Source organism: Sinohyriopsis cumingii, chromosome 1, assembly GCF_028554795.1.
Source record: "Sinohyriopsis cumingii isolate HCF-2022 chromosome 1, ASM2855479v2, whole genome shotgun sequence".
Classification (NCBI taxonomy): Eukaryota; Metazoa; Mollusca; class Bivalvia; order Unionida; family Unionidae; genus Sinohyriopsis; species Sinohyriopsis cumingii.
Window position 1 is genome coordinate 70,157,838 of NC_142961.1, and position 24,476 is coordinate 70,182,313.

The window sequence follows — 24,476 nt, forward strand, 5'->3', positions numbered from 1 at the left end:
ATATTCATGTAAATAACTGCCTACCTGATAGGCAAGCTCATACAGACAGCCATCCTTCCCTGTCATGAAGATTCTCCCAGAGTCTGTACCCACAATGCTAGTTATATAGGTGTTGTCAGTTGGGATGGAAAATAATGGGTCTGGGAGTAAATGCATCTCTTCATACTCATTACCTACAAACAGTAAAGAAACCTCATTTGCATTTGCAATATTCAGATCTAAATGCCTCAATGGCATACTACACACACACACACAACACACACTGTTAGCCAGGATAAAATTTCAGACAATTCTACAAGGAAACTGAATTTTCTAAAATAGTTTTTAAAGCAGAGATTGCAAGAAGCAAATTCACTCACTTATTAATCTGTGAAGATTTTATGTCATGAATATACAGTGCATATACCCATGTCAAGAAAATTGAATTATGCTCAAATATTATAACTGACAGTAAATTGAATATATTCCATCCATAGAATTCCAGCTGTCAGCGTTCTGCACATCACTACACATTGCAATATGTATAGTATGAGTTCACAATATATATCAGTTTTATATTTTGCTGTGGCTTTGAGGCAGATCTATGAAACTGTATAATGGTGCAGTAAGAACATAATTTGTTTGTATTTCAAGATGTCTGAGAAGTTTTTACTGCTACACTATGCAGTATATCCAAGATGTAATTGGTAATTGCATCTATATATGTTACACTGTTTCATGGCAAAACATAATTTTAATCTAGCCGCCACCTTTCATTAGCCGAATCCTTCCCTGATTGACATGATCACGTTCTCAGCATCTCATTTCTGCCCTATATCATATAAAAAATGCTACTGTTTTTGTTCTAAAAATTCAAATAACTACATATTTTTATTTGCTGGTCCCTCATGTGTTTTCTATTGCTGACATTTTGATATAAGTTCACACAGAATGCAAGTGTGGGTTCTTGGCATTACAGCGGCTTCCAGGTAGCATACTGTAGATGTTCAAGAATTGAGCATGGCACTGGAATGTGAGCCAGTGTCCAGATCAATCCTCTCAAATGCAGCCTTTGGTTTAGCTGACCTGCCAACCCAAACAAGACCTTCACAGTAAGGCAGTCAATTTTTTTCCAGTAAGTTGGGCCAGTTTTCAGTAAGATTTAACAAAATATCATCTACTGCTATTATCAAGCTGGAAAACATACATTTAAAGATCCAAATGTATGATTCAAAAATATGTACTGACTGTAAACATCGTCTTCAACTCAAAAGTTCGTAAAGTGTACTTTAACCTTAATTACCATCAACTGCAGTTCCAAAACATACATAAGCTCAATGGCTTCTTGTTACCTCTGAACCTGATTCTTTTTTTAAAAAAGCAGTGGCAAAGGCAATCATCTTTCAGGCCTTTACTCAAATTAAAATAAACTGTCCGTAAACATAATTGTTGCCCTTTGAGCTTTTTCCCCCCAAGAATCTGAATGCTCCATTTTATTCTTCTGTACTATTCAAACTTTTACGAGATTTATTGTTCCTTTCATCCTCACCGCTCGCTTGTTAGATGTCATTAAAAAAACAAAAACAATAGTTTGATCATACATTCTGCATCACAAAATGTGTACAGTTTAATGTGACTGAGGTACTCCAATAGAGTCAGTCTGGTTCCCTGACCAATTCAACTAAACAAAATATATAACCTGGATCTGAATTAAACATGGACAAGCCAGTATCTGGATTTTACCACAAACAATTGTATTTCTGTAATTTGTGGTTTGTTCAGTAAGTCCATATTTTAAGTGTAACTTACATATGCCTTACTGCAAAATCATAAGGATTGGCAGGTCTGGTTTAAGTGTACTGAACAGAACCAGATTCAGATGAAGCACCAGTGTGCCTATGATACTGAGTGTAATTAAGTCACATTCCCATACATGGTAAGTGTAGTTCTTGAATTAAGCAATCATCAATGATTTGTAACAAATATAAACTTTCACTATTCAGAACTGAGAGGAATAGTAATTGTAACAAAAAATGATGGTCAAAAAGATTAAACTTAACACTGCCAGACTGTAAAATGATTCCATCTTTAAGAGTCAATTGTTCTGTACTGATCTTGTACAATTTTCATACTTAAACAATTATGTGTTCATATCTAAATTTCATCAGAAAGTTGAGATTATATCAAATCTATGCAAAATTAATAAATTTAACTTGTCATATAATTTGTACCATTAATTTGTCCAGTAAAACTAGCACCAAGCAGCACAATGTCAATAGGGGTGGCCAGACACAACAGAAACTTGATATATGGCTGGAATATCCCTGAAACAAAAAAATTATATATTAACACAAACTATAGTGGTAAGCAATTTCCTCACATAAATATACCCTCACTCACCTGCATTCTGCCCCGATTCCTTGATGGAGATAAGTCTATAGTAAAAACAATAAAAAGGGTACAACTCTTACGAAATTAGTGACTACAATGATTAGCAAGCAATTTACAAACATTTGGTATATATAGAACTCTAATTATTGTGCAGAAACCATTTTATTCCCTGTGAGAGTGACCTTCTTCTTTGATCTTTCCACCCAAAAAAAATCAATAGGGTTCTTCCTTACCCAAAGTGCAAGCCATTCCACATCCACAATTATCAAGTAACTGTAGATATTGGAATAGTCAAAATAGCTGAAAATATTTTTCTGGATGAATCATTGTAAAATGAAGATCACTGTCTCTGGTTCTAAGGGTGTTGCAGTAACACAGATGCATCTAATTATCAAGTTCCTTGATTGGAACATAAACAAAGGAAAGAATCAGAAACGATTTTGGTAGCTGAAAATTTTAAAGTGGGGTTTGGGGATCCTCAAGAGGCAGTACCCCTGATCCGGGGTCCAGGAAGCCAAAGACCCCAGGCCAAAAATGCATCTTACAATCATAAAAAACTGCTCCTGGTGCAACTTATGATCATAATATATAACAAAATACTCATTTGAAAAACTAACAAACTTAACAAAAAGTTTCAACTTGACTTGAATAATTTCACAATATCTATTGTCACGTGAATTGTTCTCCAATAATGTTGGTGCGTAAGTTATTTCATGTGCATGTCAGTGTTCACATCATAATTAAGTCACAAAAATTTCTCAATTTTTGCAGCAAACAGATTATACTTCTGTTTTTTCATAAAAAATCTGTAAAATAAACACTCAAGCACATCAACTATATACAAATAATCCCATACATTCACTTATTTTTTTCTCCAATGGACACAGCCTGTTGATATTCCAGTCGAGCTCTTTGCACGACTTTGGCAAAGATTTGTTTAGCCTTCCTTTTTGGGCTCAATTTGCAATTGTTTTTTTTCCTTCTCAATGAGAACCTTGTTCCTTTCAAGCTGGTGCTTGTATTGGCAACATGCAGTGCGCATATTCGGACAGACAGCTACATCTGTTCCCTCATACAAGAAATCTTTCTTCTTATAGTAATTAGCTGCACTTTTTCCAGACGCCTTCTGAGCTTCAATTTTTCATATGCAGCTTCCTTTGTTGGTGCCGTTCCCAACTCTTCCAACTGCAATTAACGTACAGCAGAAGTCATAAAATGTGTCCTCTAGTGTTCAGTTTTCTTATATACTGACCAACTAAATTTCTGTCGACTTTTCACTCCAGCCATTCCTATTTCCATAAATTTTTTAAACCTTTATCTAAACTTCTCGTGTCATGGTCTCTCTCAACAACTCAGGACGCCATTTTTTGCAAATTCGCTTCTTCTTTCTATTGCCATCAGTTTCAATTACACGAAGATTCATTGGATGAATTTAAACTTTTGACCAATCAAAATACTCTTTACGAGAGTCATGGGCTAACTAATATATGGAACAAATGCGTTACGAGGGTCACTGCAGAATGGGACCGAACAGACAATTTTTTTAAAAACTGGATCGGAGATGATAATAATAAAAAAAGGACTATATCAACAAAAATCAGATTTGTCAGGAGAAAAGCAGAATTCTGCTTTAAAACAGAGAAAAATCATGTTTGAAAGAATGCATATAAAATGACCAAAACTTATGTGGTCATGAGAAGTTAAGCTAGGCCAGCAAAGGGTGAAATATAGATCATCATGAACTTCCTTTGTTATGAAAGTGTGGTAGTAACAGAGATGCATATCATCAGCAATTTTACAATTCAGGCATGAACAGCGCCTGAGAAATCAACACAAAACTCAAAATTAACCTCAGTTAGTGAATGTAAAATATGGTTGTCACTGACCTACTGATGAAATGTGAGTAGTGCTCATAAAAATACATCCCCATGTACAAGTATATGTATATAGTATGCACAGCAAGTGTGGTCATGAGCTAAATGCACATCTTAACCTAAGCCAGGAAAATGTGAAATAAGATAGCATTGACCTTTTTAACATGGGTCTGGTACAAGAGATGTATACAGAATCAACCAGTTTAATAATTACAGCATGAACAACAGTGACCTTCTTCTGAGATGTGACTGGTACTCATTTAGATACATCCCTTCACCAACTTCCATGAATTTCTCTCTCTCTATATATATTCTCTCTGCTAAAAACCTATCTTGTCATGAGTTCGACACAAAAACTTAACCTAAGCTGGTAAAATGTGACTATGAAATGGAGGTCACACTGATATTCGTTTGTGGTAAAGGTAAGGTACTAACAAACCATCATCTAGGCTGTACATGACAGACAGTATTAATGGTGGAGGAAGAACCAGGGAAAACCCCGGAAAGAACCACCACCCCACGAGACGCTACTGGCAAGCTTTCTCACATAGCCACATTAGCCGAATCCGAGACTAGAACCCATGCAGACAGAAGTGAGATGGCAGTGATCCGTAATTGAGAGCACTTTAGACCACTCGGGGCTCTAATATAGGTCATAGTTACCTACTTTTGTGATGAGTGAAGTATTCATCAAGTTTTATGAATCTAGGTATAACAGTATATATACACAGTGAATAAAACCCAGCTGGTCAGGAGTTAAAACTAAAGCAAAGCCAGTTAAATGTAGGTCACAGTGACCTTCCTCTGTGGCAACGGTGTGATACTAAGAGATACATAAAATTCGTTACTCAAGATGCATACCCAGTTTCATGACTCCAGATGAGTGTGTGTGTGTGTATATATATATATATATATATATATATATATATATATATATATATATATATATATATCCAGTTGGTTTTGAGATAAACACAAAAACATAACCTAAGCCAGTAAAATGTGAAATCTAGGCCACAGTAAACTTCTGTGATATATGGATGTGCCAACTGGCACCCAACTCAGAGACCAGTCTTGTTTTTTATGGCACAGCAAAACTAGGAAAGTCATTTTACATCATTGCAAGTAAAATGGCTTGCTCAAGAAAACACTATAGTAGTCAATCAATGCCTGAAACAAAATGCAACACGTACAAGTCACATCTTCAGGTACTCTGTCTCTTTTCTATCTCTCCAAAATTAACCTGGTTAGTAATATGGGGATGGTATACTCACCAGGTTTGGGCTTAACAAGGGCAGCACAAAGAATAGTCTCATTCAGGCCATCAAAGTAAGCCAGATCTCCACTGAAAAAAACACAATAAACCATGGTAACAAAGTCAAACTTATCTTAAATGCCACTCATTTAAGTAATTACTTTCCTGAACCATCCAATTTTTCTAAGTTCTTTCCAGGATTTTTAAAATAAGATTTAAACCTCTATTAAGCAGCTACTTGTCTTAAGAAGATTTCATTTACTTTTCTGCATATGACTGATTGAAAGACAAAGTACAATGACTGACTGAAAAAGGATTCATTGTCAATTCATACAATGTACAATGGCTGATTTAAGGGATTCATTGTAGATTAAGTCTAGTTACAACTGATTTTAAGGGATTCATTGTAGATTCACAATCTAAGTACCATGACTGATAGAAAGGATTCATTATAGATTCATACAAAGCAACTGACTGATTGAAGGGACTCATTTTAGATTCATACGATGTACAATGATTTAAGGGATTCAATGCAGATTGATACAAAGGACAAGGGCTGACTGAAGGGATTCAGTGTCTATTCATACAAAGTACAATGACTGATTTATGGGATACAATGTTGATTCATACAAAGTACAATGACTGATTTAAGGGATTCATTGTAATATCATACAAAGTACAATGATTTAAGGGATTCAATTAAGGATTCATTGTAGAAGTACAAGATTTGTTCTGTAAACTTTTAAGATTCTTCAAAAAATTAGAGTTCTTAGTAAAAAATCTAAATGGATTAATATCCCAATATAAAAGATACAATTCCCATGTGACAATTTTATCCATTCTTACTGAACTACTGATGAAAAGACAAGGGTAATGCTATTTTTTTAAGCATGAATGGTTCAATATTTCTTCAAACATATCTATAACAAGAACTGAATGCTTCTATTTTTCTTCAAATATATAAATAACAAGAACTGTGTTTAAAGAAAAAATGATAATTTGTTGATAAATAAAAGAGCAAAACCCCATGACCATACAGGCCCCAACAAGGAATACTACCCAAGGTCTGGGACACTACAGAGTACTATCCAAGGACTGGGACACTACAGAAACGGAAGTATGTGTTGTTATATCTAGTCCCCAACAAGGAGTATTACCCAAGGACTGGGACACTAGAGAAAGGGAACTATATGTTTTTATGTATTCCAAATAGGGTGCTGAAAACTATACCAGAGCGAATTATCCTTTTGGGTTCACTGGCGAGGACATGATGCAAGAGCAGCATTGGTATACGGCAATAGGCAAGAATGTGATCATGTTATATTCCAAATATGCATTGAACTGGATAAGGCTCTGTAGAACTAATAATAATAACAATGCGTTCTTTTCCAAGGATCCCCAATTGGGCTAAAATTCTGATTTTGTTGGACACTGGTGTGGCATAAATATACATAGCTGCTAGGGAACACAAAATACTGACCCATCTTCATATTTCCACAAGAATATGTCACTATCAACAGAAAGCCAGGCTCTCTCAATTTCAGGAAATAATCCCATCTGACAGTTCAGCTGCATACCTGAGTATGTACTAAGGTCATTTTTGCCTGACACAGTGATCACTTTCACAATGATGTGCATGTCCATCTATCCACACCCTATATTAACCTCAATGATAAATATTTTTATTTTGCTTTTATACATGTCTTTCTAGATAAACAAAAGACAAGCATTGCAAAAGGTGGCCTCTTGTGTCTTTTGAGAAATATTTAAACAGTATTTTAAATTACATAACTTCACTAAGATAGAAGGACATCTCTTCCAGTATGGAAACAGAAATATTCATGACTAAATGAATTGGGGGTGGGGGACTAATTTTAATTATTTAACATTTACATGCTATTATTACTTTTTTCTCCTTTCTTTCACCCATTTCCTTAAACACTCTGACATTGTGTCTAATAATGGCTTTCAGTTACTAAACTTAAATTTATAGGTGTGAATCAATTTTTGAACTCTATAATAACTTCTAGTAGCCTCAAATCTGCACAGATGTACCAATTTACTGCAAGCCAGTGAAACTCTAGAAAGTGAGTGAAATCCAATCACTATGTTGTTAAAAGAGCTTCCAGGCTATAAACAAAGAAACTGATGAGAATTTATTTGCTATATCACAGTAAAATGTTACGGGATGGCATAATTTGCTTTTCATCAGTACAAGTCATCTATTTTCTGGAAATGTCGCATGATAGCCATTCAGTGTTATTACCAAAGTTTATACAACAGTTTTTCACATTCAAGAAAGTTTCTTTTAAGTTTTAATAAAGTATGAGGAATATTATGTGCATTTTAATGCCATATAACTTACAAATTAAGTATTATGTGTATTTAATACCATAAAACTTCCGAAGTGAGTATTACGTGTCTTGTAATACTACATAACTTACACAGCATTAGGTTTATTTTAATACTATAAAAACACAAAATGAGTAAAACACCAGTTGTTGATGAACCTATTTAGCCTATGTGTATTTCAGTGAACAAAGGATACGACCAAACTGCTCTATCAGCTCTGCTGGGAGGGGTACTCGCTTAATTTTGCCAACTTCTGATAGGTTTTCAAGACCAAGACCAGTCTCCAACAAGCTGGGGTAATGAAAATCCTGCAGGCCACTAACACTGGGCTGGTCTATAAGTGTAAAAAACATTAAATAAAAATATACACAACATGACAAAAATATATACAACATGAGACAAAGTATACCATCTTTAGCCTGTGATTTTAGACATGAAAGACAAAGAAAATAATTCCCAACTAAACTGACTGAAACAGTGTTGGGATGGGAATGGAGTAAGACTGAACACTATCTTTGTTTCTGCGGCTGGCCAATTAACAACTAAGTCTGGACTGAAGGTACAATGAAATCCAAATCTGTCAAGTGTATATCTATGCTTCTGACATCTTTTGTGTAAATGCTGTTGTTTCCACATAAGGAAAATGCCTACAAAAAAATTGCAGTTTCCAGTTTAAATTTCAGAACTGCAGAATGAGATTGATAGTCTAAAATGATGAACTGTCAGACCATGAAATATAATAACCAGAAATCAGCTCCATTCTCTTTTGATGCTAATCATTAAGCATAGCATGAATCTTAGATCATCAGCTGAATTTAATGGTGTGTCTCATATTTTCTGTTTCTCAGCTAAAAGATATATATATAAACTAGAACAGATATAACAACTGCTCAAACGTGTACACTTAGCATGTTTTTTCTTCTTTTTTTTTAATTACAACAATTACATCTCATAATTGCATATTCTGCATGATCATTTCACTCTACCAATCTATTTTTAAAGTGTGACAAGCAAAAGAAATATTCCAACTCAGCACATTATGACATACTTATTGCTGGAACTCGAAGAAGCTCCGACAGATCAAGCTGGTTTCTGTCCTCCTGTAGAAACTTTTCTACCAAGCGGCAAGTCTCCTCCAGTCTTTCCGCTGTATGAGGAAGCTGTGCACCACTTGGAATGATGAATGTCGCCATCCTAGAGCGAAGAAAATGAAGCTTTCATAAGAAAGGGCCAAAAATTTATGAGCTGTTCCAGGTATAAAGGTCCTTGAAAAGAAAAGTATATTTAGTAGGTGCTGGTTTCTAAAAGATTATGACCTGATAAAGGATTAATAAACAGAACTAATAAATACAGAAATAAATACCCTTTTCCTTTCAACTTTGGATGGCACAGAAGTTATGAAAATTTTAATACAATATCTTTTCTCAAAAGTCCCAGATATTTCAGTAATTTATTTCAAATTTAGAAGGAGAATTTAATTAACATATTTTCACAATTTCTGCATATTGCTCAGTGTCCTTTCTTGTCTATCTAACTGCATTAAGGAATCTTTAATTAAAGTCTGTCAACATACTCATGTAGGCACATTTGCTTATATTAAATTAAATATTAAATTTGTTCTAAACTTTTCTAATAATCATCATAAAGGTATGGGTAATCAAATTATAGAAATTACACTCATGACTGAAATAGTAGGTAGTGAATGTCTACACAACCTGTATGGTTTGTACACTGGATACTAAAATTGACAAACAGATTCACTGAACATAAAGAATGAAAGACCTTTGAAAAATATGAAACAATCATTGACAAAGGACAATACATCCACAGTACTATTATATAAATCAAAGACCAAAAACCCAAGTATATAGTATGTAATGGGCTGAGATTGTAATGGGCCAATTTGGGAAGTCTGAGTTCGTTATGGGTTGAGAACATCAGGAGAATTACTCTGCTATGGGACAAGTAGTCCCGGAATAAATATTTTAATTAAAACAATCAGAAGTAGCTACCCTATCCAACTGACACATCTGAAACTGTACCAAACCATAGCGGCCGAGTGGTCTAAAGCGCTCTCCGTTACGGATCACTGCCATCTCACCTCTGTCTGCGGCGGTTCGAGTCTAGGATTCAGCCAATGTGGGTATGTGAGAAAGCTTGCCTGTAGCTTCTCGTGGGTCGGTGGTTCTTTCCGGGGTTTTCCCGGGTTCTTCCTCCACCATTAATACTGGCCGCCATGTATAGCCTATCGTGTGCTGAAAAATGGCGTTAAGCCCCAAAACAACAACAACAACAACAACCAAACCATAGCAAGGTTCTCCAAATGACCACAGAGAATCTTGGTTATAATTTTACATGCAGAGGGACAAAATTATTGGTTGAAATCTGTATATAACCCCAAAACAAATTCAACTGTGGGTCAGAGATGGGCTTTGGGAGGCAACGGGACTGATAGTGGAATTTGCAAATGAAAAGCATTTTGTATGTTTTATAATGGGTTTGGGGGGTATATATAGAATCATACAGTAAACTCGTCGTACATTTACTTCTATAATGACCTTAAGATAAAGGTATTAGATGTTCAACCTAGTGTCATCACTAATAGTTCAAATAAGCCTACTGGCGCAAGACCAGTGACGGCCAATTTTTAATATGTAGGGACCGTTCATTCTTCAAAATACCGCTATGAAATCCATTTATTACGATACCAAACCTGGCCATATTACGAACTTAAAACGTAATAAAAATTTGAAACACTATACAGTAATATTTATATTATTTGTATCCCATCCATTTTGTGGGACATGGAAGAATCCTTCAATTTAAGTACAAGACACGATCTAAGGCAATTTACTCCATATGAGAGTGTTGCAAAAACTGAACCGCGCTCTTCAAAATCTTATTTTACAAGGTAAAATACAATTTAAATTAAGAAAGTTTAAAAGGATAAATACTTTTCTTTTGGCCAGGTTTCTGATTCCGCTTCGGTGTACCTATGTCCTGCCGTGTAACAGATAGCAATGATTTACAACAGTTGTGTTTGCGATTGTACTCGACAGTTTTGGTTTAAATCACAACATTTCTTCCAACAAAACTATAAAACAAAAAGGAGTAAAGCTATCAAAAGCGACCCGCCTATTGATTTAAACTGCATAACCATGCAGCGCGAATTAACAGGGACGCAATCGGACCTCTTCTACCGTTTCTGTCAATACCCTTCATGTCTAAGTATGACAGAGTTTCACCGCGCCCGGGACGAAGACAGAAAGCAAAATTTCCAAACCAAAGAAAAACAAACAAAAAAGAAACAGCACAACAGCTTTGCGCAACGCTTTGGAATAGAAATAACGAGTAATTTAATCATATTTAAACTTATAAATATGTTAACTGGTATACCTTGAAACTTCTTTTTGAGAAAATTTGAAATAATAAAAGGGAGTATATTTAGTCACCAGGAGATTTTACAAACGAAAATTAAAAAATTAAAAATATGTGCTTCAGCGACACAACGGATGTTTGGGTTTTTTTCACAGAAGATGACTTGTGGGATGCTTTGTAGGTCCCATGATTTTTAATTTTGTGTATGCTGAATCATAAACTAAAATTGACGAACACAAAAGTTTTTGAATTATTGTTTTGTTCGATTGCAGGTGGTCACAAATAAAAGTATTTAAAAAGTCGTTGAAGACGTACGTCATTAACAAGAAAAACAAGTTACAAGGAATTTAACTATTACATACTGCTTTAACATTTAGACAATTTTTATTAGTAACGACATTTCTGCTTTTGATTTCCTAATATAAATTATTTAAATATTAACAAATGAATTCACAAGATATGTAAGTATGAAGAGACGATAAATTGATGCGAAATTCCGAAAAGACATTGGAAGAGAATAAATCATATAAAATATAGATGTAGACATAGACAAAATTCACTTGGAGTCGCAACTACATTTAAATAAGAAAATAACAAATTAAAATCATTAGTTTGTTAGAGCTATGTTTGCTAACGACAAACAGAAATATGATTAGAGCAGTTTTGAATTTTTGTTTCTTATCCAGGTTAAAGGCTATTACCCCATGTCCACCCCACGAATTTGTCCTCACGTCACACTCGCACACATGTGAACCCGAGCGCAAAAGTTACTATGAGGCGCCCATGATAGAGGAAAGTCATGTGGGTTAGAAGACTTCAACCTAGATTATGTGACAAAAAAACACGCTAATATTATATTACTATTGTCAATCACTCGATTGCAGAATCATGCGAGTGATGATTATGGATCCAAATCATGAAGCCATACGAGTGTAGCCTCGGTACACTGGCAAACATTTACTTTATTTTGATTGCCTGTAAATCAGCGTCGTTAGTGCTCCTGTTTCGTATCCGTGCTCGGAGTCGCCTGAAGGTTTCCATTTCCGTCCATACCATGTCAAACTCGGCCACGCTAATCATTTTATCCTCAATAGACGTCGAGTGCAGCCTGTAATTGTACTGTGTTTTGACTCTGTGTCTTAAACTATGTAACTTAAAGAAGTAAACTCAAGAATTTATATAAAATCAACTAGCTAATATCACAAGTCCAAAAGTATAGAATATTCCGAATGAATCCCAATAATCTTGAATGTCCTGGTGTATCAAAAGGATGCAATCTACAATGTATTTTAACGAGTCCTCAATAATCCAATTTAGTAGCATGTATAAATCCAAGAAGTGAATAAGAAAAACGCTAGTTATTCCAATTAATTTTTTCAATAAATAATTTCTCTAAAATTATATCTAAACACAACTGCAAACTCTGATCACATATTTCTAAAAACTTATATGAAACAGGAATGACTATGGTCATTATTTACCAAACCACATTTATACTTTTTTTTTCTTCTAGAATTAGGACAAAATAGAGTGTTCTGAAATTTCTATGATTTGAATCGTTTCTAATTGGAAAATTACATGAAATTGAAAACAAATTTGTTTCTAGAATATTCAGAACTCAAAATGATATGTTACTCACACGGTATAGCTATACATAACAACATACCCGAGACCGATAAGCTCTGAAAAGACATGTATTCGCGAATGGAGACGTAACGAAATTGTTTTTGTTGACAGTCACAGCAGTAACTAGTCATACTGCTCCAATAATTCCGACTGGTGTGATTATAATAGTTAACGTAGCTATGATTCCCGCCACACCCAGACCAGAGGTAGTTGCTGACTACACAAGCACGTTTGAATGTGATGCTCAGCGCGGTTTTCTTGGTGATTTCATCTCGCAGCTGTTATTTCGCTTCGAATATTTTTTTTTCGAAAACTCTGAGGTTTTGTTATAGTTCTTCTGCTAAAGATGTGATCACGAAGTATAATTGCTCGACATATGCTGGCCTTCCACAGACGCAATACGCATACACACTTCGAAAGAAAAATCCGTTTTACTGGTACAAATTTAAAGGTCATGCAATCATAGAAACTATATAAATGGGGAATATTTAAATTTCCAGAGATTGGTCATTCAATGGGCCAGACATTGCATTCATACAGAACCGTACTGATTACGCCTTTGAATAATATCTGTACGATCGTTTTCTTCTTCGCCCAAAAAATGTTACACGAACAAGTGGGTCATTGCTAAATAACAGTCGAAATTTTCTTTTCTTGGTTGAGTCAATATTTGGTGCAACAAAATCAAGAGGGAATGCAACCGGCGTGGATTTGTCAGTGAACTCCACTTCGGTGTTGTGGAAGCAGTCTCTCGACGTTTTCATGCCTGGCTAAGCATCCTAATATCACGATTCCAAGCTGTTTTAGATTTGGCATAGGTACATCAGGGTGGTCTCCATTGTTGATTTCTGTCTACTCCAGGCTGTCTTAGAGTTGGCATCGGTACATCAGGGTAGTCTGAATTGTTGATTTCTATCTAACCTTTAGTATGATTATATTTCAATGTATACAAGGATTGGCTAACACCATTTTCACGTAGATATACATCGACAAGTGGAACAAAATCACCATCAATGTTAGCATCCCTGGTCAGCCCCTCCAGCACTCCGTCTGACAATTCCACAAAGAACAAAATGTCCATATATCGGGCCGTCCAGTCGAGTTTCCAACGGCAGTGTCGAATAAAATAGCGATAGATGACTTTGTCATCTATGTAAGTAATCAATCCGAGTCACGTCGTGTATTGGATGCCCAAATCTCTCCAAATACCTCTTACATTTGCCCATCCCAAAAAAATCTTCAGGGTTAACTCGTAACCATATAGACCAAGTCATATTTGGATTTCCAGAGACCGCCGTACCCGTACTCGACACATGAACGCTGAACGTCTTCGAGAAATTCTCGAGTCGTTAGACTCCATCAACTCCTTTGCTGAGCAAAATGGGCAAAGACCAATGGCACAGGAAAACAATTACCCAGTAACTGTTCTAAGACACTATTGTCATTAGTGAATTTTAACGCAACTTTGGTCATCTGACCGTGAATTCCATACGATAAAGCTCACCGGACGAATTGATAAATTCCACGATTGCTAGATGTTGACTGCTTGCCGCCTGGCTGCTGAAATTCAGTGCTCTCATGCAACCATACAAACACAAGATCGCGCTTGCTGATATTTATGATGCACACAATAATATTCCCATAGCAATACTTGACCGTTTTCTCCCGTGAATATATTGTTATACTCAATGTCCATGCGTGTACGCTATGGTAAATTATTACTAATCGAGAACCCCTCGATTGATACTTTTCCGCGTATAAGATTTCATTGGTTATCGTTCTTACCTCTATTGGGAATTTCAATTTCTTCTCCAGCTCAGCCATATCTTTTATTGTGGCTCCGAGCGTTCTAACACCTTCTGCCCATTCGTTTATTTGTTTGGGCGTCGCAGAGCTGTAAAACCATTGCCTCGTAACGCGTTCATAAAGCGTTCTGTTAATCGCTGGGCTACACAGTTGATGATAATGCTGCCATTCTTCGCGATGGCATCCTTGGAACCGAAAGCGAGTGATCCGCGCATCGGACGAAGAGCATCAGTATTAAGTTAAGTTAACGGATAAATCGCGTAAACAGCTGCCGTGACAAGATATGCACACACATAATATGGTCGGTCGATACCAGTCAGCATCCCTTTTCTAGAATAAGATTTCAATATCTGACGCAGAATAGAGAACGCGTATTTAAGGGAGATAACTCTGCAGGGACTAAAGTCCCTGACTAAACCGACAACGACCGATTATCTCCAAGGCACATCCACGAATTTTACAACCGCTGCTAAGAGAGAACACGACAAAACGTCATAATTTTGTCCGCCTGCGTTTTATATACACATACAAACCAAATCAGCACACAAGTTCCTTCTTGACATGTGCTTCCATTTTTGTCGCCTGATTCTGTGTGCGTATTTGAAATATATCATATAACCCCCTGGAAGAATTCAGTGTTTGATCATGAAGGGCTTCGATTTTTTCTTATAAGTATATCTATAAGTATAGCTAAACAAAGGGCTATTTCATGACCAGAACGCGAAACGTTCCGTAACCAATTACTATAACAAAATCAATCTCTGATAAACGGATTACTCTTATAGTTAGTAATTCGTTAAACAGGGCATGAGATAGCTCATAAATCACACAGCCGCCATTTCCATGCCTGCAAAAGGAGAATACGTAATTTTTTCAGCAGTGTGTAATTGTATATAACAACGTCCGAGAATGCGATAATGAAAGCATGAACGTGGCACAATCAGTAGAGCGCCTAACTACCAAACATATTGGCTAGCAATCAGTACAAGTTCGATTCACACCAACGACGAAAGAAAATTATCTTTGCACATACATAGGAGACAGATGGGCTTGGTTGTGGATGGTTGTGAGTTTAACTTGAAATCATGCATGGTGAAATACTATCGGCGTCAATTATTTGACTGGACATACATATTTCCCAGGGGAAGTCAGATCAATTAATGCTTACAAGAAGTAGTATGCCTAACGCATGGGAAATACTTATCAATGGGCACCACCCTGACTGAGTCATCTCCTTTAGTGCTAACACATCAATTGCTCATTTTAAATTATTATTATTATTACGAAAATATTAATGCGTTTATTTCTGCGATTGAAAAATGACGGGTATTGAACTTACTGACCAACTCAATGCTGAAAAAATCACATGATTTTGAAACATTACAAGAACGAAAATCCAAAGGGAGATACACACTCCCATCCGAGTACATGTTAATCAAATCACTCCAGGGGGCAATGAGAATGTATCTTGCTAATCTCACCGATGATACACAAATTGAAGAATTCGTTCCACTCGCAACGGCGATAGAAAAATTAGATTAGATTGGTCGGGCGAATATGAAACATAAAAGATTGTGGGAATGCACGTAAGACAGTTAAAGAAATTTATGTCAGATCTGATAATACTTGTGAATCTGATTCTGCGTAACGTGAACGTTTCCATCGTGACATAGAAAACTCTAACTTCAGAACGCTAGCGTTCTAACTAAAAAAGAAAAAATACTGTGGACAATCAAACATAATCGGATCATAAACGATCTTGTGGACAGCAATAAAAGAAAAGTATTTTTCTTACTGTGTGAATCACTGTATGGTGGCTCATTGTACTGTTACAGCGGATCGCTCTGCGTTCAAAACGCAAAAAGTTCAAACGCTAGCGTTATACGATCTGGACACTGATACAGTATCTGTTTTTACTTTGTGAAACACTGTATGGTGGAGGGTTGGGACCATACGGTGGACTGTTTCTCGATCTAGGGTCCGTCTCGCACATAAAAACTCAGTGATATCTCTTCTCGACGCATATCAAGAGTATGCAAATTTTGATCTGTCAGTCTGAAATATATCCCTGACGATGATGGATTAGGACATCGTAAAAAAGAACGGGATTACCAGATACTGATACAATCAACTGACATGGGAGAACCTCAGGGGTGAACGAGTAAAGAATATATCATTGTTGCGCCTTCTTGGATTTTCCAAGATCTGAGGCATAACTGCTATCCACGGCATCACAGACTAGGTTCAAAGATACAGTTGATGTGATATTGACAATGCCAAGTGATATATGTCGTCCTCAGTCATCAACGACAATGCTGTGTTTGAGTATATCCTGCGAAGATGGTATTTTTCTCCATGCCTCGATGATCCCTGGAAGATACCCACCGATAATATCATTGACAGATATTTTCGCCGCTTCCTGTTCAAACACTGATAACTTAAAGGCCATTGTTAATTCAGCTTTCCTGATTTGATATTGATCAAGAAACGACTCTGCATACAATAATGTATCTCCTCGTTGAATCAGATGAATAACCGATTCTACAATAATTTTGCAATGACGATCAGTGCGAGCCCTTACTTTTTTAGATATGTTATTGTTACAATGATTTGCTGTCGTAGGTACTCATTGGAGTATTCATTTACGAAGCTGAAAAATAGTTACCGGAAGTTGCCGACAACACATACATGCTCACCATGTGACATACTGAGACATTCTTCGACTCCTTTACCATCATAAGTCGTGTTATCACCACGGGTTAGACGCCATCTGTAACCCCTTCCCCTTCTCGAAGATCCTTGTCTTCGGGTTCTTTTATGAACTCGCGTTTGTCTGTGGTAAAGTCGGATTTCTGTTGCCGTGGTGTTGTAGGTGGTTTCGCTGGTGCTACCAACGGCCACCCAAACACGGTTCTAATCGAAGACTGATAGATATCGACGGCGTAATCCGGCGTTGAAATTTCTATGGCAGCTCGTACAGGGTTAAAGCGATTTTTGATTCTCGTCTCATAATAGATTTAATTCTGCGTTGAAACTCATCGTTGATTTGTTCGATTTGATAGTTTCCTGTTGGGATGCTGACAACATTTTAGTTGGGTGTTTCATCGGGTTTATTTTTTACACGCGAATACGATGGAATTATTAGCTGCTAATCCACCAAACGACTTTGATCTACTATTTGGCATACTTTTATAGACTAGCAGTTATGCAAGCGCAATTTCAAGAGTACGGCCGTTTTATGCCTTTATCGGTGTAGCGAAGACAATATCACATTCTGGTTCCGTTGACGTCGCTGATATCAATGTGGTTATTGGTGGTGTTTTATTAGTGGAAATTTGTTATTATTTACACGGATTCTAATGCAGTGCTAGCACTCCGAGTGCAACGGTCGCTAGTAATCTCACTCCCTGTGACAACAAGTGTTTCAACACTCAGAGTGTTACCACCCGTGTGCTAGCTAGTGTGTTTTATCTGCGAGCTGCATGTTACACACCTCATGATAATTATTAATTATCGACGTAAATTCTTGATCTGATATCATACAGTCATTAAACCCCGACGATATCAACGATAATAACGCGTATGTGCTTGGCTGTTGCCTATAGCAGCGTTGTGTATTCATGTAATTTATCAGTCGCACATAGCTTCTTAGCTATGATATTAAGAATACAAGCAATACCTGCCATAACGGTTACACCTACTCCTATCGCCTGTGCTACCATGTATAGGGCTGATAATGTGCCGATTAACTCCATTGTTCTGGCAAGTACAGCCGAAAACGCGTATACAACGTCAATGACAACAATTCTTCTGCGGTATATTTTTGTTTTTGTTTTGCTTTATGCGTGTCGATGTATTTTTCAGCGATGCCTGCCACGAACTTGCTTGTTCAAACCTGTAGGATTGTGTGGGTAAACGTCGCTCATTATATTAATGCTAAATAAGTAATTGAGGAGGTTTTGCAACAAATTCCAGACACCACCAATACGTCGCTGTGGTTAATTCTTTGTCTTCATGATCCAATATGAATCTTTCCTCTGTAATTTGACTTAACACGACTGACACGTTTCCGGAAAATCTATCGGTCTAATGACGCCATGGATACTTCGTAAATATCCCAAATCTCGTAGCTCTAAACATGCAGAGCCTGTACACGCCGGTGACCTCAGTGGTATGTTTTATGGAGTTGTTTTGCTGCGATCATGTTGCTGATCCAGACGCTACTATGTATACCACGTTGATGAATGGAATCTTATGAATTAAATTATCTTAAATCCTTTTGATTTTTTTTCTTTTATTTCTATGAGCTTAACGACAGCGACCATTGAATTTCAAAAGAAATCAGATACGACCCCATTTATCTTTCTGCGAAAATTCGTAAACGTGGTTATATGATTAATATATTCAGATCTGAATATGGCGAATCCGTCACTGGTTGTTATTAACGAGATCCGTATCGCGATGTTGTCCACGTTTTTCTTCGTTGTAGCGTCAATCGTCTGATTCTGGTTATCTCAGATTGGCAATTCTATTTCCGCTTATGTTGAAGTCAACAGTCATTGTATCGCCGATATATTTTAAAACTTCCTTTGGTGGTGCCAATCCATATGTATCCAAATAAACAACACTACGTGGATCAACATCATATGCAACCCAGTGAGTACCTGGCCTGGAATTTTCATCGAGATTAATGATACCGGTTTCAGAGCTATTTGGTTTGTAAGGTAAGTAATCACACATGAAAACTCCTCTGAAGTTTTGATGCCTAATCAACAAGCAGCCTCAAGTAAATCAAAATTAGACATGGGAAGTTTGCTTAACGCCATCGTTAACGATGGGTTCCTTGTAGGCCCATGCCCGAACCGCTCGTTTCCCGATCGTAAAACGAATGGGTGGTTCCTGGCAGTCTTAGACCTCGTTCCCACTTCCTTTATTTAGATCTTTAGGCTGTGTCCTGTCGCTTTCTTCAATGCCATCCCGGCAGCAGTTCCAACATCACCAAGTGCAGCTGCTTTTACAACAAGTGGGGCTTGAGCGGTTATCAACGCTGATATATCTGCAAGAAGTGGAAATGTACTGCCTGCTTTTTCTAAGTCTTTAATGGTATCCGCAGAAAGATCAAGTCGCAAGCCAGTCTTTGATTTCCTGGCATCATTGTAGCATTTAAGCTGACATTCTGTCAACGATAATTTATTTGGGCCTTTTTTAGAAATATTTTTATTCCCGAATTCTTCGCTGGTGCCGATTGTAACTTTTTAATCTGACCAGGAGTCAGAGTAACAATATCGTGATGATATGACATTTATACAGCATTGTGAATAATCAATTAGTTTGCAGGGATCGCTTAGGATTCGATTTCTTTGCAATCGGATTATTTATTTTCCATTGGTGCATCAATGACTTTCATTCGTCCCACTACGTATTCGAGCAGCATTGCTTTGTCTGACAGTATAAAAGCGATCGCTCTGTACTTAGCAATAATTGCTGGTCGTGCTACACTAGGTCTGGAGTGGGTGTCGACGACTGATTGCCTGAACAAATCCAAGTGTTTCAGCGAAACGTAATAGATCGGATACGACGATGTGAAATCCCGTTAAGATATGTGCAAACCAGAATAAACATTCTGATCATGCCCTATGAAAATCATCAATCGATGATACGCCCGTACAACATGATTGTTTTCAAAATTCGTTTAACACTTCTTCGGATGGTTCTTGATGTCCGTTTATTCTCAGAGAAACTTCACTAACCCCGAGAGTATCAAACATCATTGGGTTTCGCGTCTGTGAATTTAATCGGGTGTTATCATGAAACGTTATTAATATATGTCGTGGGGCCGAAGCCCCTTGTTGTGATGCTATCTGCCATGTAAATAGCACAGTAGCGTTACTCTCGACACTGTCTGTGGTCATCTTCAACCAGGACAGCGTGGATCTGCTGCTACTATCCATGAAAGAGAGCAGACATTGTTCTTCTGTCAGCGATGGTGTCATTATTGGCATCCACAACGAAAGTTTTATTAGGATTACTTTGCCAGCATCAACTGTATTGGGGTGCCACAATGCATCATCGTCGATGGATTTTCTGACAAGCGCCCCCTTGTATTCAGCGCCAAATATAACTTTTATATACCCAAGCAGAACCCGAAAATGTGTGACAGTGGAATTACACACGAAAATTCTTCATTGTCGTTTAACATCGATCGACTTGCTGAGAATCCTTGGTTGAGATCTTTATTCATCGATGCGATCCCAGTTCAGCGGCGTTGATTCTCACATTACTGCTTTCGGAGTGATCAGCGGTATCCTTCGTGAATACCATTGATGGACCAGGAGACAGTAAATAATTATCGGAATATCTTGCCAGACCCAGTATCGTCTTTGCAACGAAAACATTTTCGAGACATGATTCAATATTGTTTCCGTCAACCATGAATGTGACTCTGTTGAACAACGCCATAACACCATTATTAACAAAACCAGCTCGATCTAAAATTCCATATTATGTATCATCTGCTTTAAAAAAAAGTCAACCTTCAATCTCAATGAATGCCTTAGCGGGCAAGAAATATCTGCTTGTATCTTGGACTTGTAGTTCGATTAGTCCACATGCGTCAGGTACACGCGCATCATACGAATGAATAATGCTGATAATCACGCATTGATTCATCCTTACGGATAGATGACCGATAAACATTAATGTCCATGATACCACCTATGAATAATCACTGACAAATATCAGCTGCTTCATTGATGATTTCAGGGGAATTATTGCCAGCTCTTCGCCCGCCAATCAGAATTTCTAGTCGATCAACATCGGCAAGGACGTTATTGGGGAAGAGTTTATCTAGACTCTCAAGTGTTTTATTTTTATTTTTTATGAAGTTAAGATAACCCACGAGTGACAATACCACTGCCAGTAGTCTAAATTGTGACTTTTTGGCTGAAAATATATATCCAAGTAATGGCGCTCGTTAACATCTTCGACTTGTTTCTCAAACTTTTTAAAGTCATTCTTGTGTTCACCAGTGATTCTAGTTATACCACGGAACTTTCGAAATACAAAAGGAACCCAATTTTGTTCTGAAACATTGGCGGTGTTTGGATCTAATACTTTATCACGATCTGAATATCCGAAAGCTGCAACTGTTATTGTTCTCTCTCGATGTAGTTTACAAGCTTCTTCGGTAAATCGGACTGATGGTTTTGGCTCTGGTTTTGGTTTTGGTGCAACAATATCCTTCACATCGGCTATCTCCTCACTCATGAGCTTTGTCAATACCCTCGATTAATTGCTGTATTTCTTATTGTAATTGTGCCAGAGCAGCAGCTATTTCAGCTAGAAGTTCCCGATGAATCTGTCTTTGTTGTTGTAGTTTTGGTTCTTCTGCGATTTTCCCAGTTGTTTGAGCGGTTTGCTCTAACATGGGAAGAATGCCTTTATTAGCCCCTGTGACCAGTTTAAACAACTCTGCTGCACTTTCTGCAAATCGTTCTTTGGCCTCCTGACGCTGTTGTAACTGCTGTTTGACAGAATCATGTACGGGGAGATATTTCTCAATCGCCTCTAGTCATTGTCGAGCTAATTTAGCTGTTCGAGATTCCATGGTTAGCGCAGGATCACTCACTATTAATATTACAACGACGATTTAATTACAGACCTGCTACTATTTATTTGCTCGTGGTACAGCACCCCTCCCGTAAACAGCAGCACAGACAATCAACGACGATCTATCACCGGTCGTTCCCCGATCATTTACAACTGCAGGGTTAAACAGCACGCTAGTCTACGGTCCAGCCTCCCTAACGCGTTAGATGCCTTGGTTTATCCTTCTCGACCTTGTATGTTAATGTTTGCCTCCTTCTCTAATTGGGTTCTCTAATTCGTTGACTTAACGGTCTATTCATCGTCCCTACTAATCGCCAGCAAACGTTGCGCAATCGTCACTCTAATGGGCGAGTCTGCGAGTCTGTGAATTGTTGTAACGACGTCGAATCTTTTTTGTATTGTGTCAATAATTTCTTCGAGTTCCTTTCCGTCTGTGGGATAACATGCACTACTGAACAACACATTGATGCTGTTGTTGAGAAATTAGATTTTGTCCTTGGCATTATATGCAGAATCGTCTGGGACAAGCTTTCTTACAACCTCCAAAAATGACTCCACCGAGATGTGTCCTGAACCTGAAATTCTTTTAGCCCTTGGACGTCAGGATCTCTAACCACGTACGAGTAGTATTGATAATTTTGCACTTGCTTCGATTTCGCAACGCTGGCGCATATAGGTCGAACACGGGATAGGATATATCTTTGAATTTAGCTATTGTTTATATATTATGGCCTCATCAATTACCTTTCGTGATACAACCGCAATCCTCTTCCCATTGCCATTGTCCTAGTCATCTTGAATCTATTAATTCCTGTGTCACAAGCTAATATACAAGAGCCATAGAATGGTTTCCGTCCAGGACGCAGTATGTGGTGGACACGATCTTCACTGTTAGGCAGGTCCAGACGAAATGCATTAAGCGAAACATGGACCAATACTACGTCTTCATCGACCTCATCAATGCCTTCGATACTGTCAGTTAACAAGGCAATAAATAGGACATCTGCTAGATAAATTGTTTTTCGGTTTTATCAACAAGGAGACATGAAATCTAACAACAAAAAAAATATTTTCAATCAATTTGCGACGTTTTATTTCAATCCTTTCAAGGGTACCAATGATTTTGGATTTATGTAAAAATTTTCAATTTCTAAAGTCGATTAAAACATACTTGATATACTGAGTCACTACTTTTTGATGTAAATCTTATTTCTCCATAGATTCTTTCTCAGCTGTTTCTAAATCGATTTGGATTAGTTTACATCTGTAAGTCTTACTGTAAATTTGGCCGAATACAAGTTAGTGCATCAAGTACGTAATTTATTACTTATTTTTAAATACATTCTTTTAATTATCGTAATATCTGGTCTGATAATGACCATTTATATATTATCACCATTAAATTTAATCTTTAAATCCGCGTTTTTGTTAAAAATTGGAGTATATCAGTTTAATGTTTTAAATCATCAAATTACATCATTTATTCCCTTGATTGCTATTCATTAACACAACTAGCCAAACATATAAACAAATAGGCACCGCCTCTTGATACAGGCATTGTTGTTGCTTTGATGTAAACTCTTGAAAATGAGTATCAACTCCCTGATAGCTACTGAATTCAATAGACTGGAGTTGTGTGCCATTATTTATGTTTTATATTTTGTGAAAATATTCTTTTACGGCATTGTTTTTGTATTTTGTTGTTTTGTTGGTTTTTTTTTTTTTGTTGCCTTTTTTTTTATTAATGGCGCGTTCCAGATATTGCGTACGTTTGAGACAGTGCAATGTACAAGGCAAAGTGTTTGCATTTGTAACATGCATAACGGAGAGAATGTTGGCATACCTCTATGTTATTTTTATGCACTACGGATGAAATTTCTTTACATAGTACTAATGGAACTTGTACAAAATCTAAGCACACAGCTGATTAAATCGTGCTCGAAAAATCAGGCTAGATTAGCCTAAAGTACACTAACTTAGCAGTTTTTAAAGTAGGAAAAACGAATTTTGACACACTACACAATACCAGCTTCTAAAAGTGCAATGAATGCATGACAAAATCTATATCAAATCATGAGAGTGAAAATGAACATGCGAAAGTAGCAATATTTGAGTAGTAAGTATCTCAAGGCTAAATTGTATACTCTATAACCCAAATCACACCCATCAATCATACGCCATAATAAAGGGGAACCAGTTCTTTTAAC

The 24,476-nt window shown here is 37.0% G+C and overlaps 1 protein-coding gene across 3 annotated transcripts in view; it reads right to left on the reverse strand.

The window, feature by feature from the left end:
* The window catches only part of LOC149807082 (nuclear pore complex protein Nup155-like), a 149,411-nt gene extending 138,352 nt beyond the window's left edge, over positions 1–11,059 (reverse strand). The window contains exons 1-7 of one of the 3 annotated variants that reach the window (XM_089961670.1): positions 10,987–11,059; positions 8,900–9,045; positions 8,048–8,185; positions 6,980–7,076; positions 5,519–5,589; positions 2,211–2,303; positions 25–173 (exon numbers count right to left, since the gene is read on the reverse strand). In XM_089961670.1, coding sequence (XP_089817796.1) covers positions 25–173; positions 2,211–2,303; positions 5,519–5,589; positions 6,980–7,076; positions 8,048–8,185; positions 8,900–9,044 — 693 coding nt within the window. In that variant the 5' untranslated portion in view covers position 9,045; positions 10,987–11,059. Of the gene's footprint in view, positions 1–24; positions 174–2,210; positions 2,304–5,518; positions 5,590–6,979; positions 7,077–8,047; positions 8,186–8,899; positions 9,117–10,805 lie in introns of all 3 variants that reach the window. The other 2 variants (XM_089961656.1, XM_089961662.1) reach the window with 2 other exon arrangements.
* Positions 11,060–24,476: the final 13,417 nt, after the last annotated feature.